The sequence below is a fragment of the Schistocerca nitens genome, chromosome 1, assembly GCF_023898315.1.
Source record: "Schistocerca nitens isolate TAMUIC-IGC-003100 chromosome 1, iqSchNite1.1, whole genome shotgun sequence".
Taxonomy (NCBI): domain Eukaryota; kingdom Metazoa; phylum Arthropoda; class Insecta; order Orthoptera; family Acrididae; genus Schistocerca; species Schistocerca nitens.
Window position 1 is genome coordinate 679,928,235 of NC_064614.1, and position 14,521 is coordinate 679,942,755.

Consider the following 14,521-nt stretch of genomic DNA (forward strand, 5'->3'; position numbering starts at 1 on the left):
CCCAACGCATGGAAGCTGCACAGATGCAGGAAACGAAGGTTAGGTTAGTGTGCCCTATTTATTTTGTTTGGGAAACCGAAGCAAAGATCCGTTCTAATTACGTAATTAATCATAAAGATCAGTCCTAATTACAGAACTGTATGCGTCCGTGGCGGGCGCACTCAAACTCTGCCCTTCACCTACGAACTGGCAGGAAAAAAGGCTGTGGTAAAGGGTATGATCTTTATTTTTTTGTTTCTGGTGTGAAATATATTCAACTTAAGAGATGTTGGTGTCGTGCGGAGAGGAGTTTAATAAGTACATGTAAGCGTACGGCTGAGGACAGTATCTACCGCTGTTCAGAGTTCACGACTGGTACCTGCTCGACAAACACTCTACAGCCCAGGTAATCGAAGCCAATAGATGCTGTCACAACTGATGGAAAAAATGCATCCTTGCTCTAATTACACTTCGGAATTGTCGTGAAAAAAAAACAGCACTCTTAATGAACAGGTCATAATGTAACACATATTCTGGGGAAAACCGTCATCCCAAGAGAATACCGAGAGGGTGGTGGTTGAATGTGCGTTCTCCTCAGTGGGCGCTCATGAACTAACCAACTTCGAGACAAATTTACCCCCCTTTTCCTCCCCTTATCCCTCTCTCCCTCTTTCCCTCCCCTCACCTTACATACAGCCTGTCCTATCTGGCCGCGGGTGGTCCACAACGAGATTCCTCTGCTGGCACTGAATACTGTCTTCAAACAGTGAAAATCAGTCACAGATAAGACAGAAGGTAAAAGGAGAAAGCTGCTTGCAATATTTTAAATGTATTTCTCCCAAAGACTGGACCTGCCTGGAACAATAACGAAATTTTGGAGAAAGGTCCAGTTCGCTTTATCAAACGGCCAGCAGCTGCCGCCGCGCCCTTGCTTTGCGGTCTACACCGATCCGGCGTGGTATGAGTTGGCCGCAGTCACTGACCACCTTGAGGCGACGGTCCTTCGCCGACACAAAGGCACGTCTAGTCAGCTAAATCATATGAGATAAATGGAAGCTCACCTAAAGTGGAACTTGTTCGTCTAAAATATAGCGACACAACCCCACCCCATGACGCTCCCCCCTGGTCAGGATGCAGCGGCTTCGTCGGTGACCTCACACACAAACTACGCATGTCTGCAATGCATCCAATAGGCCTGTCGTTCAGTGATGGGGAATGCTTTTATTTAATGTCAATGCACCTCTTATAATCTAGCATCTGTTAGGGAAACGCAATCGCGACGACAATAGATGTCCTCTTTCCACGAAAATAGGCGCAGTCCATGTTGTTTTACTTTTATGAGCAACGTCGGCATAGTTTTTACGTTCGACTGCAGGGTATATTTCGAATCTCATTATTTTGCACCATCCAACGAAGTGCACCACCGCAGATTACTTTGAGAAATCCTCCTATACACCCCCTATACATGACCACCCGGAGTGAAACTGAGAGAAAAAAGCTTCCAGTATTTTGCTGCGAAAATTACCAGCCACTGCAGAATGACCTCATTATTTCCCGACCTTCATTGGAGTAAAGGAAAAGCGAAGAAAAATCGTCTATGTTAACCAATTTGTTTCAGCTTATGGACAAATTACACAACCTGAGAGCGTCTCTTGCGTTCAAATCAGTGTCTGTAAATAAACTGTAATGTACTTGTGTATTACAAACAATTGAGATACATGAAATAACATTAGAGAAAAGAGACTTTCACGCCAATGGCTCACATGTCAGAAAAAAAAACACAATCATTTTACATGCAACAACAACATGCTATAATTCAAGACAACGTTGCTGTTTTTTGCACTTTGGCAAGTAGTGCGAAGCTATATCACAGCTGCGTTTACAAAACAAGTCGTGTGAGTCTATCTTGTAACAGAACTTCCTATTAGGTTTTACCACGTTTCTAACTCTCTCCCACTACATCAAAAACCAGTTACCGACTGCATGCTTACATTTGACCTTTTTGCTCCATAGCTCCCCTCTACCGACATGCCTGTAAACTTTATTTCATACACTAGACCATTGTGTTCCAGTTTTGTAAGCTTATTGATCAGCACAGCCCGTTTCACGCAATTTACTCACGTGTCGGGAGAAATAAAACACTATCACTTAGATGTTCCACCACGAGCTGTAATTCAAGTGGTGTCTAATCTATAATTAGAGGTTATGCAATATAAAACAACAATGGACTTGCAAAAGCATATATGTTTTAAATATGAAATTGTGACGATAATAAAAAAAACTGTCGTGATTCTACGAGAATGGGTTCATCCGATTTCTATTATTTTTAGGAGCAAAACCGGCGTAGCTTTGAGAGAACTATCTGCATCCAAACGTTAACCGGTTATACCACTCCCTATAATAGAACCACCTATAAGATTTCAGCATGTCTCTCTCTTCTGATGTATCAAAACTCAATACCGTCTCCACGTTCACGTCGAGCACATTACACACACACGTATCACCCCGTAGAGCACATGGGCAGTGCTCGAAGTCGCTTGCCCAGATATGTGTAAAGTTTTGTCGACTGTACTCGAGGAAGGCCATATCCAGCAGACCTCAATCACAAGAGCGTGTTCCTGTATTGGTCCTTCTTAAGCAGTTTCATACATTGTTTTTTCGACTGTAACACATCCAGGCAGGATACTCCTAGAGTTTTCTACACTGCCACAAACTTTGTTTTTCCACCATGACTTCGAGGTCTGTGTCACGTGCTAAGACGACATTAACATTGTTTCGATCCATTGGCTCTCACAGAAAACTGAGTATCGCATGTTGTAAACCATGCAGCAATCACAACACATTGGTCGGTATGAATAAAACACAGAATCGATGTTTCTCATTGACAAAAATGTGGAAGACATCGCAGCATATGGAAACTGGAAGAGTGTGTGGCATTGTAGAGCGTTTACAACAGCTATAGAAGGTGACGCCTTATACATGTAAGCTCATCTTCCACAGCGACAGGGTAGCCGATGTCTCGGTGTTTCCGTTCGACAAGCATGGTTTCCTCATTTTTCAGTCGTGTACCAGATTACTGTTCCGTAGTTGACCACCGCCGGAAGAAGCTGTTCATAACACACGCGTGGCAGTAAAGATAAGAAGAGGAAGTATTATCTTATTGGTGAAACGAAAAGTATAAGAACAAGTGGAGGGCATCGCAGCATATGGAAAGAGGACGAGCCTGTAGCATTGAGGAACGCTTCCAATCAACTCTGCATTTCATCCCATGCTCCATAGTGAAAAGTCGCAGACATCCAATGTTCCACCAAGGCTCCCTACATCTCAACCAAGCAGTGTGAGTGATGCATTTTCCGGTAATAAACTGTGTACCAGTGGATGGACGGGATGTGAAAGACACTTTTGATATGGGACGATGTACTGTAATACACATTAAGCCCTCCCGATTAGCAGTGCGGTCTAACGCAAGGCTTTCCGGATTGGGAAGCAGCGCCTGGTCCCTGTTACGAAACGCCCGGCGGACTTGTGTCGCGGTCCGGAGAGCCGACCAGTCTTTGGATGGTTTTTAGGTGGTTTTCCATCTGCCTCGGCGAATGCGGGCTGCTTCCCCTTATTCCGCCTCAGCTACACTATGTCGGCGATTGTTTCGCAAAACAAGTTCTCCACGTATGCGTACACCATTACTCTACCACGCAAACATAGGGGTTACAGTCGTCTAGTGTGACGTTCCTTGGGACGGTCCACCGGGGGCCGAACCGCAAAATATACCTGAAAGAGTGTTTCGGTGTCGGACGGCGGAGGGGTGAAGCGGACTGCGGTAGTCGTCGTGGGATTGTAGACCACTGCGGTTGCGGCGAGAACGGAGCCTCTCCGTCGTTTCTAGGACCTCGGTTCACATTCAGTACAGTACAATACACACTGCAGTAGATAGCGCGATCAACTTGAGCAATGTTACTAGTTGTTCCGTATTTCAGCGCCAGCCAATGACAGAGCAGAGTGCTTCCCAGTTTCTGCATCACCGCTGAATCACCTCTCCACTACTTGGCAAGTTCCACATACTAAACTGCAAGTGCAGCTAAATGACTGTGCAGTTCATTCATTTGACCATATACGTACCAGTTGTTGCATAGTTTCCTGCCAGCCAGTGAAACAGAAGAATGATTCCCAATATTTATGCCAACGATAAATCACCGACCCCACTACTTTGTAACCATAATATAATAAACTGCGAATTCATCGTCCTATACCGATGCAATTATGTTATCTATATACTTACAGTGCATCGAACACAGTGCAGCATTTATGATTACCACTGGCCCACTTTCCCTGTGTGGATGGGCTTCACAGAGTATTATCTCATTCGTAGGATAAAGTCGGAGACTGACAGATCCCTCCTACATTGTCCTTGACCAGTCCTCCCTGGTACTACAGTCCTCCCTGTAGTACCAATCGTACCCACAGCAGTAATCCGAAAGCACAAGAATTCGTGAATGTCGAGGAGAGTAACGCCTCTGGTCGATGTTTTGTGTGGTAGACATGAGAGCGTTGCAGTAATATAACAGACGGTGGAGAAAATATGTATAGTTTATACGTGATGGAGATCCAAATGGATGAAATTTGAAATGTTTCACGCAAATCAACCTCGCTGTCAAATATGAAACATTATTCCACTCTCTAGGAAAGAAACAGGAAGGTACCAGCATGAGAGGAATGATCGTAAAGCGTATGCACACACTCTTTCGGCTACATGGCGCAGCACCTAAAAATGCTACACTCTTGGCTGAAAATGACTTACAAGTTCGTGGCGCCCTCCATCGGTAATGCTGGAATTGAGTATGGTGTTGGCCCACACTTAGCCTTGATGACAGCTTCCACTCTCCCAGGCATACGTTCAATCAGGTGCTGGAAGGTTTCTTGGGGAATGGCAGCCTAGTTTTCGGGAAGTGCTGCACTGAGGAGAGGTATCGACGTCGGTCGGTGAGACCTGGCACGAAGTCAGCAATCAAAAACATCCCAAAGGTGTTCTATAGTATTCAGGTCAGGACTCTCTGCATGCCAGTCCGTTACAGGAATGTTATTGTCGTGTATCCACTCCATCACAGGCCGTGCATTTTGAACATCGCTCGGTCGTGCTGAAAGATGCAATCGCCATCCCCGAATTGCTCCTCAACGGTGGGAAGCAAGAAGGTGCTTAAAACATCAGTGTTGGCCTGTGTTGTGGTACTGCCACGCAAAACAACAAGGGGTGCAAGCCCCTCCATGAGAAACACGACTACACCATAACATCACCTCCTCTAAAGTTTACTGTGGGCACTACACACGCTAGCAGATGACGTTCACCGGGCATTAGCCATACCCACACCCTTCCATCGGATCGCCAAATTACGTACCGTGATTTGTCACTCCACACAACGTTCTTCCACTGTTCAATCGTCCAATGATTACGCTCGTTCTACCAAGCGAGGCGTCGTGGGCGTGATGTGTGGCTTATGAGCAGCCGCTCGACCATGAAATTCAAGTGTTCTCACCTCCCGCGTAACTCTCATAGTACTTGCACTGGCTCCTGATACAGTTTGGAATTCCAGTGTGATGGTGTGGATAGATGTCGGCGTGGTGTGTGGCTTATGAGCAGCCGCTCGACCATGAAATTCAAGTGTTCCCACCTCCCGCGTAACTCTCATAGTACTTGCAGTGGCTCCTGATACAGTTTGGAATTCCAGTGTGATGGTGTGGATAGATGTCTGAATATTACGCATTACGACCCTCTTTAACGGTCGGCGGTCTCTGTCAGTCCACAGACGAGGTCGGCCTGTATGCTTTTGTGCAGTACGTGTCCATTCACGTTCCCACTTCACTACCACATCGGAAACAGTGAACCTAGAAATGTTTACGATATCGCGTACAGACGTATGACACAAGTGACGCCCCATCACCGTTAGTTCAACGGATTTCCCCATTCTGCTCTCTCATGATGTTTAATGACTACTGGGGTCGCTGATATGGAGTACCTGGCAGTAGGTGGCAGCACAATGCACCTAATATGAAAAACGTATGTTTTTGGGAGTGTCCGGATACTTTTGATAACATAGTGTATATTTTTAATGCCACACAGGATCCGAATTATTTGTCGTGCGGAATGCAAGGCTCTTAATGCTCTAAGGCAGGATTTACTGTATTTGTCCACCATCAGACATACAACCTCCCCGCAAGTTTCCTATACCAATCACTACGGTGACAATCCTTAAAATGATAAAACTACTTCCTTCTACACTCTTCTGGTGTCCTAGAAGAGCATCGTTAGTCTATATCCACCGATCGAGCTGCTCATAAAGCAACCAGAGTTAAGTGCAGCAACTGCTGTTCTGACTCTTAGGTAATTAATGGACTTTATACGTCTTTTTAAGCCAGAGAGGTATGTACCCTCAATCACACTTCCCACATCACATCAGTCGTGCATTTAATTTGTAATGGTATCAGTTTTGACAGATGCGGCTATGTCTCTCTCTGAAACTGAGCGACGAAAACCCGACACAAATATTTTTGATAATTGATACATTGAGGTTCCACCCACACCCTCCTGCACGAATACGTACACGAAGAAGCAGCCTGATCGGTAGCCAAAGGAGATGTGACAGTCTTATTGCTGTTTGCAGTAGCATCACCATAGCTGTGGTAGCATTCTTCTTGCACAACGAAGTCCTGGTCTGATGTCAGGTAGTTTGCTCATGTGTAGGATTCTATAGCAATTTCCTCCTGACACCACATCTCTCGAGTACATCCACCCCCCTCCCACACTACTTGTGGTGATACACGTGACATCAGTCCTCTCTCCTACAGCCCTGTCTAGGGAATGGCTTAAGTATGAGAAAACATTGATTCTTTTCGTTAAGGAATAACATGTTTGTGACAACTGGCGATAATCCCTTAATATCTATATTGGACTGCATGTATGAGTACACAGTTATGGATTGGGATACATATGTTTTGCATGATCTGATATAACGCCTCTGAGTAACACCATGGTTTACAGGGGGAGGAGAAGATTTAAGACTGGATGCCTACAGAGCACGTTTTTAACCTTTTACCGATCTTGAGTGATCGGTACCCCCACCCACCTCAGTTCCCCACATTTCGTGCCACTTTTCGTCCAATTTTATGTATTGTCAGTGAATTTACGTAATTTTGCAAGTTCTTTTCGCGATTTTACTTATTTAGTCGCATTTCCCTCAATTTTACGTATTTCCCTACAATTTGACGTAACTATACAAGGTTTCCATCGATTTTTACGACATTCTGTCATTATTTTCATTCTTTTTTATATTTTCCAGATGTATATGGTCATATTGCCGGCATACCCATGCATTCATTTTGGTTAGGATGTTCATGAAAAGTATGGTAACACTCTCCTCGTACCTACATCAGACACAACGAGGGGTTCAGACTGGAAACTCATAGTCTGGAAACAGATCCCTGTACTGCTACGGCAAATCAGCAGACTCATGTAGCGATGGGCTTGATACAAATTCAACATTTGGCACAGTTCTTAACCTTCATCTGACTTCCACTCAACCAAGCAGCGATCTGCAACAGGGAGTTGACAAGTGTACAGAGATAGTTTCTGCTGCTGCTCTGAAAGTTTTTCCCAAAAGTATATGCTCTTATTGCTTATCAGATGTGCTTCGCTACTTTTGTTCACACCTTCGAATTCTGATCGCCCCTGCAACAATGTCAAGACATCTACGAACAGTACATTTCGGGTATTTCTTTATCTTATTAATGGGTTATTCGTTAGTTGACAGTGTGTCGGCAGCACTTAGCATTCTGGAACATGATTACTTTCTTCCCTGTACCTACAAAGTACGCATCCCGGGCAACCTAATTTATAGATCAAGAATTAACAAATTATGCATAATAATCGCAACCGTGCGACACTGACTGCTTTACACACATACAACTACGTAAGCATATTACCCAGCGGGAAGTCTCGATTTATACAGATTATACGTTATTTCCGACAGTGCTACAGACCCGCAAAGAGCGAGCAACTCGTCCAAAAACGATTCTGTAGGGAATGTAAGCACATTCGATTTCATCCTGCTAAAGAGCATAACATCTCCGATGCAAGTTATATTACTGACATTTCGTAACAATACCGTCTTGATTCTCCAATAAAAATAATAAAACAAGGCATTCTCCTGCGCCTGTTACACCTCCTTTCATGCTCTTAGAGATCAACGATGACAGTATATAATCATCCCAACTACGCTATTTTGTGTGCTTGATGTCTGTTGGATGGAAGGAGGAAATCCTTCATGAGCATTATTCTTATGTACAGTGCAGAACAATGCATTAGTCTGACAGTGTAATACTGTACTCAAATGTGCCCAGTCAGTCACAACCAAATATTCTATAGATTCAATGCATTTGCTCTATTATTCTATGTGTCTATGTCCACGTGTGTGTTGCGGATGGCTCCAAAAAACCTGATTCAATCCTCCTGCTAGTAGATCCAACTTCGAACCCTTCCCGAATGTACTTCATTGCGGATCATCCTCTAGTCACAATTCCGGATATAATGCGCAGTGGAACTACACCTACTTTGCTCATAAAACTAAAATAAAATGGACTGCGAATTTTTTTGTGGAAAGAGAACATCTATTATCGTCGGGATTGTGTTTTTCTTTTTAATAGATGCTTAGTTATAAGGGATACATTGACGTTAAATAAAGGCGTTCTCCATCACAGAATATCAGGCCTATTGGAGGCATTGCAGGCATGCCCAGACTTCGTGTGAGATCGCTGATGCAACCAGCTGCGCCCTGACCATGTGGCGTCAAGTGGGGTCTCCAGTTAACATTTTAGACGAACAAGTAGCACTTGTGGCGGCCTTCCATTTATCTCCTATGCTTTAGACGACTATACGTGCCTTTTTGATGACGGGGGACCATCGGCTGAAGGAGGTCAGCAACCGCAGCAAGCTAACGCAACGGTGGAAGGGCGGTAGTCCACAAAGCAGGGCGCGGTTGCAGCACCTAGCCAATTGAAAAACCAAACTGGAGCATTCTCCAGAATTTCGTTATTGCTCTAGGGGGCTCCAGTCTCCGCGAGAGGTATGTTTAACTGATTGCTAGCAGCATTCTCTTCTTACCTTTTGTCTATCTGTGTTTGATTTCTGCAGACTGGAGACAGTATGTCAGTGTCACCAGAAGGATCTCTCTGTGGACCACCAGTGGGAAGGTGAAAGAGGCCTCTATTCCTACTTACAGTGAAACAGGGAGGAAGGGAGGGATGAGGGATGGAAAGGGGTGTAAGACTGCCTCCGAGTTGATTAGCTCATGAACGCTTATCAAGAAGAATGCACGTTCAACTACCGCTGCCTCTGCAGTCTTTTGGTACGATGATTTTCCTCAATGCATTATGACCCGTTTATTGGGAGTGCTGGTTTTATCACGATAATTTTGAAGTGTAATTAGAACACTGATGCGTTTTTTCCACCAGTTATGGTAGCGTTTATTGGCTTTATTTAGCTGGACTGTAGTATGATTGTCTAGCACGTATCAGTTGCAAACGCTGATGTCAAACAGCTATAGACACTGTCCACAGCTGTAAGCTTACACGTAATACAGTTATTTAACTCCTCTCTGTCTGAAACCAGCATCTTGTTAGTTTAATATATTTCCCACAAAAAACTAGAGTTTGAGTGTGCCTGCCAAGAGGGCATATTGTTGTGTAACTGACCTGTGTGATTAACTACGTAATTAGGACCGATCCTTACTTCAGTTTCCAAACCAAAATAAATAAAGTACACTAACCTAAGCCCGCCCAGTTGGCCATGCAGTCTAACGCACGGCCTTCCGGGCAGGAAGGAGCGCCAGTCCCTGGCACGAATCCGTCCGGCGGATTTGTGTCGAGGTCTGTTGAGCTGGCCAGTCTGTGAATGGTTTTTAGGTGGCTTCTTTACTGCCTCGGTAAATGCGGGCTGGTTCCCCTTATTCCGCCTTAGATACACTATGTCGGCGATTGCTGCGCAAACAAGTTCTCCATGTGCGCGTACACCACCATTACTCTACCACGCAAACATAGGGGTCACACTCATCTGGTGTGAGACGTTTCCTGGGGTGTCCTCTGGGGGCCGAACCGCACAATAACCCTGGGTTCGGTGTGGGGCGGCGGAGGCGTGAAGTGGACTGCGGTAGCCGTCGTGGGGTTGTGGACCGCTGCGGCTGCGGCGGGGACGGAGCCTCTCCGTCGTTTCTAGGTCTCCAGTTAACATAAATTAACATAACACTAACCTAACCTTCCTTTCCTGAATCGGGGCAGTTTCCATGTGTTGCGGGATACACTTGAGTTACCCATCCGAAGGAGCACGGTTTGAGTCCCGTAAAGGCCACTGCTATTTTTAATTTCTCACCAGTTCTCGGGTGGGAGCTGGGCTGGGACTTCAGCACAGACCTGGCACAAAGAAATTCCCACTGGAATTCGAAATTCTCACCGATATGGTAGGTAGGGAAAAGGGACGGGGGGGGTGGGGGGTGAGTAGGAAGGACGGTTTCTGGAAACTATGTACACGATGATAAAAGTACATGACGTCATCCAAGGTGAGATGGAGTGTTTGGGTTGTAATTAATTGATCAATGTAATTAATTTGCATGTCATTTTGATATCACCTTGATTTCAAGAGTGCGCCAGGACCCCTACTACACTACTACTGCCTGAGGCAAGTGGTAGTCCATGTGGTGCATTCTGATGAAGTGGGTGAATGTAGTTTCCACAAACTGAGTAGTATGTATACCGGAAAGACATATACACAAAGTGTTGCTCTTCAATGTGCTGCAACTAGGCTGAGATACATGAGTTCACAACACAGCAGCACACCATGATTTCAACCTCCTCTGCAAGTGAAGATGGAAACTCTGGTGGTAACCTTGTCATCAGGCAGGTCACAACATACTCTACATAAAGAGTGGGTTCCTGCTCTTCCAAGTGTTGCCATAGTTCTTCATCCGTCTGCTGCGTTACGATCCGGTAAAATGTTAAACACTATTTCATGTTTAGTCTTTTATGGGGAATCATGGTAAAAGGTAAATCACCAGGCTTTTTACAGGAGTATAACACACGGGATTGGGTAGGGTTCTTCGTTACTATTAAGTTGTAGTCATTTCGTAGTTGACTAAGGAAAGAGATTTCTTCAAATATGTTTTAAATTTTCTCCACAAAAAACACTGGATTTCTAAAGATAAATGAACCCCATTTGTCCAGGTGCAAATCATGAACGGATGCTAAGTTTTCTGGAAGCCGCATTGTTTTGCTTTCATTCCACGGTGTAGCCAAGAAGGGAAAGTTGTTAGGGTCATAAAGATCTGCTCTGAAGTATTCTGGTCTGTCTGAAGTGAGCGACAGAGCCTTATTACCACTTGCTTATAGCTTTGGCCTTTTAACAATACCATATATATATATATATATATATATATATATATATATATATATATATATATATATATATATATATATACGAGGGGCGTTCAGAAAGTAAGCTCCGATCGGTCGCGAAATGGAAACGACTATGAAAATCCGATAAAGCTTTGCACAGATGTGTTGGGTAGTGTCTCTAGTATAACCCCAGTTAGCATCACGTCGCTCTCCTCATTTCTGAGCTCGCAGTGAGTGCGTAAAGATGTCTAGAAAATAGTGTCTGCCGCCAAGTACGAGGGCCTGGTGAGAAATTTCGCCTGAAGCTATGCAGCTAACATTACATAACTGTCGTGCTGTTTCTTCTTCAAGACAATTCTCAGCCGCATTCTGCAGGGGCAATGAAGATGCTCCTGCATCGTTTTCAAATGGAAATGTGAGATTACCCACAATACAGTCTGCAATTGTCTCCCCCTGAGTTTCATCTCTGGTCACATGAACCGCTGTCTTTGAAGACAACATTTTGACACAGACAACGAGGTGTACGCCAGCGTGGAGAATTGGCGGAAAGCACTGGCGGCTGCCTTCTATGATGAGGCTATTGAAAAGTTGGTACAACGCTATGACAAAAGTCTAAGTCAGAACGGCGACTACGTAGAGAAGTAGCTGAAAGGTGTAGCTAATTGTTACAAGTAAAACATTTCTGATGTTCACTGTGGTTTCAATTTGGCAATCAATCGGAGCTTACTTTCTGAACAGGCCTCGTATATATATATATATATATATATATATATATATATATATATATATCTCGCCAGTTTAGAATGAGTGCTCTCCCCACAGGCGTCATCCCGCCATAGAAACGGCCTCTATGATTCTTGGTCATTGCCTGCAGTCTCAGTGTCCCTTAAAACCTGCTCCGCATACGCGGGGACTTAACGTCTCGGTCATCAATAGCGCGTTCCCAGGGGACTAACACTTTGGATAACTGATGATGTACTACATGGACTGATTCCATAGTGGATAGCAGGTGAAATTCCCTACACAGTCCAGCCTTCTGCAAAGAAAGTCTTGGAAGCTTAAGATCAAACTCACTTGAGGGAACGGAACATCAGTTAACCAAAATAGTAGGTGAAAATAATGGAACAATGTTGGGGTAACCATGGTCAGTGTCCTAAGAGGAAACTCGGTTGTCAGAAGGGAATCTCTCACATGGAGTAGGCCAGAGAATTGGTATAGTCACAGAATAAGATAGCAGCACTAGAAAGGAAGAAGTATTGCGATGGCTTCGGACGCGTGCCCTTCACGCACGTACCCACAAACGATTCCTGAGCCCCCTGGTAGTGGACAATCTAAGAAATGACCCATAACAATTAATTCTGCGTCTCAATAGTGCTGTCGGTTCCTGGACTACAAATGTGATGGGAACATTACTTAAATGTCTGCACTATATGTTGTAGGCACTATGGTGAGGAACTATAGGTACTATGTTGAACTGAAGTGCCGTTGTCATATTCCGCGTTGTGCTATTGCGAAAACGTACATTGTGCAGCCACGTGAGCTTCTTCCACGGAGGGTTGGCCTTGACGTGGCACTCGAAGTAAACATCGTCACCCTCCTTGATGTTGTCAGCTCGTAGCGTCGGTCCCAGCCGCAGCGTCACTATGGGCGCGACTGGAATAATTGGAAATTTGTGTTAATATCTTATCGGACCAAACTGCTGAGATCATCGGTCCCTAAATTTACACACTACTTAATCTAACTTAAACTAACTTACGCTAAGGACAATACACACACCCATGCCCGAGGGAGGACTCGGACTTCCGACGGGGGAAGTCGCGAAGACTGTAACAAGGCCCCTAGACCGCGCGGCTACACTGTGCGACCGCGACTGCATAACACCTGTATTCCATTATAAATTCACGTTACATGTGTAAACAAATGGCGATATGTACTTTCTGTAGAAAATTTAAATTATACGAATCAAAAAGGTGTAGCATTGTTATTTAACGCAGAATCAAGTTAATAGAAAGCAGCTCCATTATGTGGGGTGTATCCTAGTTACTAGCGAAAACTGACATGAGTGAAAGAATAGGTTAAAAGAAACAAATAAGTTCAAGGAGCCATCGGTCCTCAAATTAAACAACTGGAATATAATTGTGAATACGTGGTTAAAAACCACTAATGACTTCAGTATGAAGCATTGTCCCGATTAATGCTAACGTATCGGAAATTAAAAGGTGGTAGGTCGCCCCGCGGGAGTGTTAGCAGAGAAGCACCGAACTAGCTTAGCGGTGACCTTTAAGACGTTACGTGCTTCCAAAGAGACTGAGAGCAGGGCGACGGTGGAAAAACGAGGGCTAGCAAACGGAAAAGGCGTTCCCACTCAGGTAACTTCCACGTTATGGTGACTGTTTCTCTAGAGACCAGAAAACCTCTGTAAAGTTTATTTAAATGCACACTTGCTGTCTGAACAGTGATCCATGCTGTTCACATAAAACCAAGAATAACTTGGTTTTCAGTGGATATATGAAGAAATTAGAAGCAGTATCTTACAGACATTTGAGCAAGAGTAATTCAAACAATAGAATCATTTTCTATCTTAATCATTTTAAAAGTTGCGACTGTTAATCTCAATTGAGTTGTGAAGTAGATCGTAAAATCATAATCACTGACGCATTTACAAACACTATTAGTATAATAGTACCTATCCCTTATTTTTAAAAACATAGTTGGAGAAAGTCAGCGATCACACTGTAATATTTCAAATAAATTATAAAACAATTCAGATGTGATAGACATGTTTATTGAAAAGTGGCTGGTTTAGATTATCACGTGACCATTTTCAGACCGTCGTCTGTAATATAATGCAGGATATAAATTCGAAGGATACATAAAAGGAACATAAAATTAGCTGTAAAATTACAAAACGTAGCTATACCCATACTAATGAACAATGGCTATGCGTGGCGCAGGAGTCACTGAATGACGGTAATTAACTGCTATCATTGATTAAGATCAGCAAATAAACAATAACATAACAGATAAAGCAGTCATGACATCCTTTTTTTCCTTTTATTGTCTAGCTTTTTATTTTCATTTAGTTATGGACACGCAGTTATGTACTTGTTAT

At 44.0% G+C, this 14,521-nt stretch overlaps 1 protein-coding gene across 1 annotated transcript in view; it reads right to left on the minus strand.

Annotated features, from left to right (window-relative positions):
- Positions 1-14,521, minus strand: part of LOC126195038 (nephrin-like) — a 451,536-nt gene that overhangs the window by 29,795 nt on the left and 407,220 nt on the right. Inside the window, exon 8 of the mRNA XM_049933515.1 lies at positions 12,932-13,062. Within this exon, the coding sequence (XP_049789472.1) occupies positions 12,932-13,062 (131 nt within the window). The remainder of the gene's footprint in view (positions 1-12,931; positions 13,063-14,521) is intronic.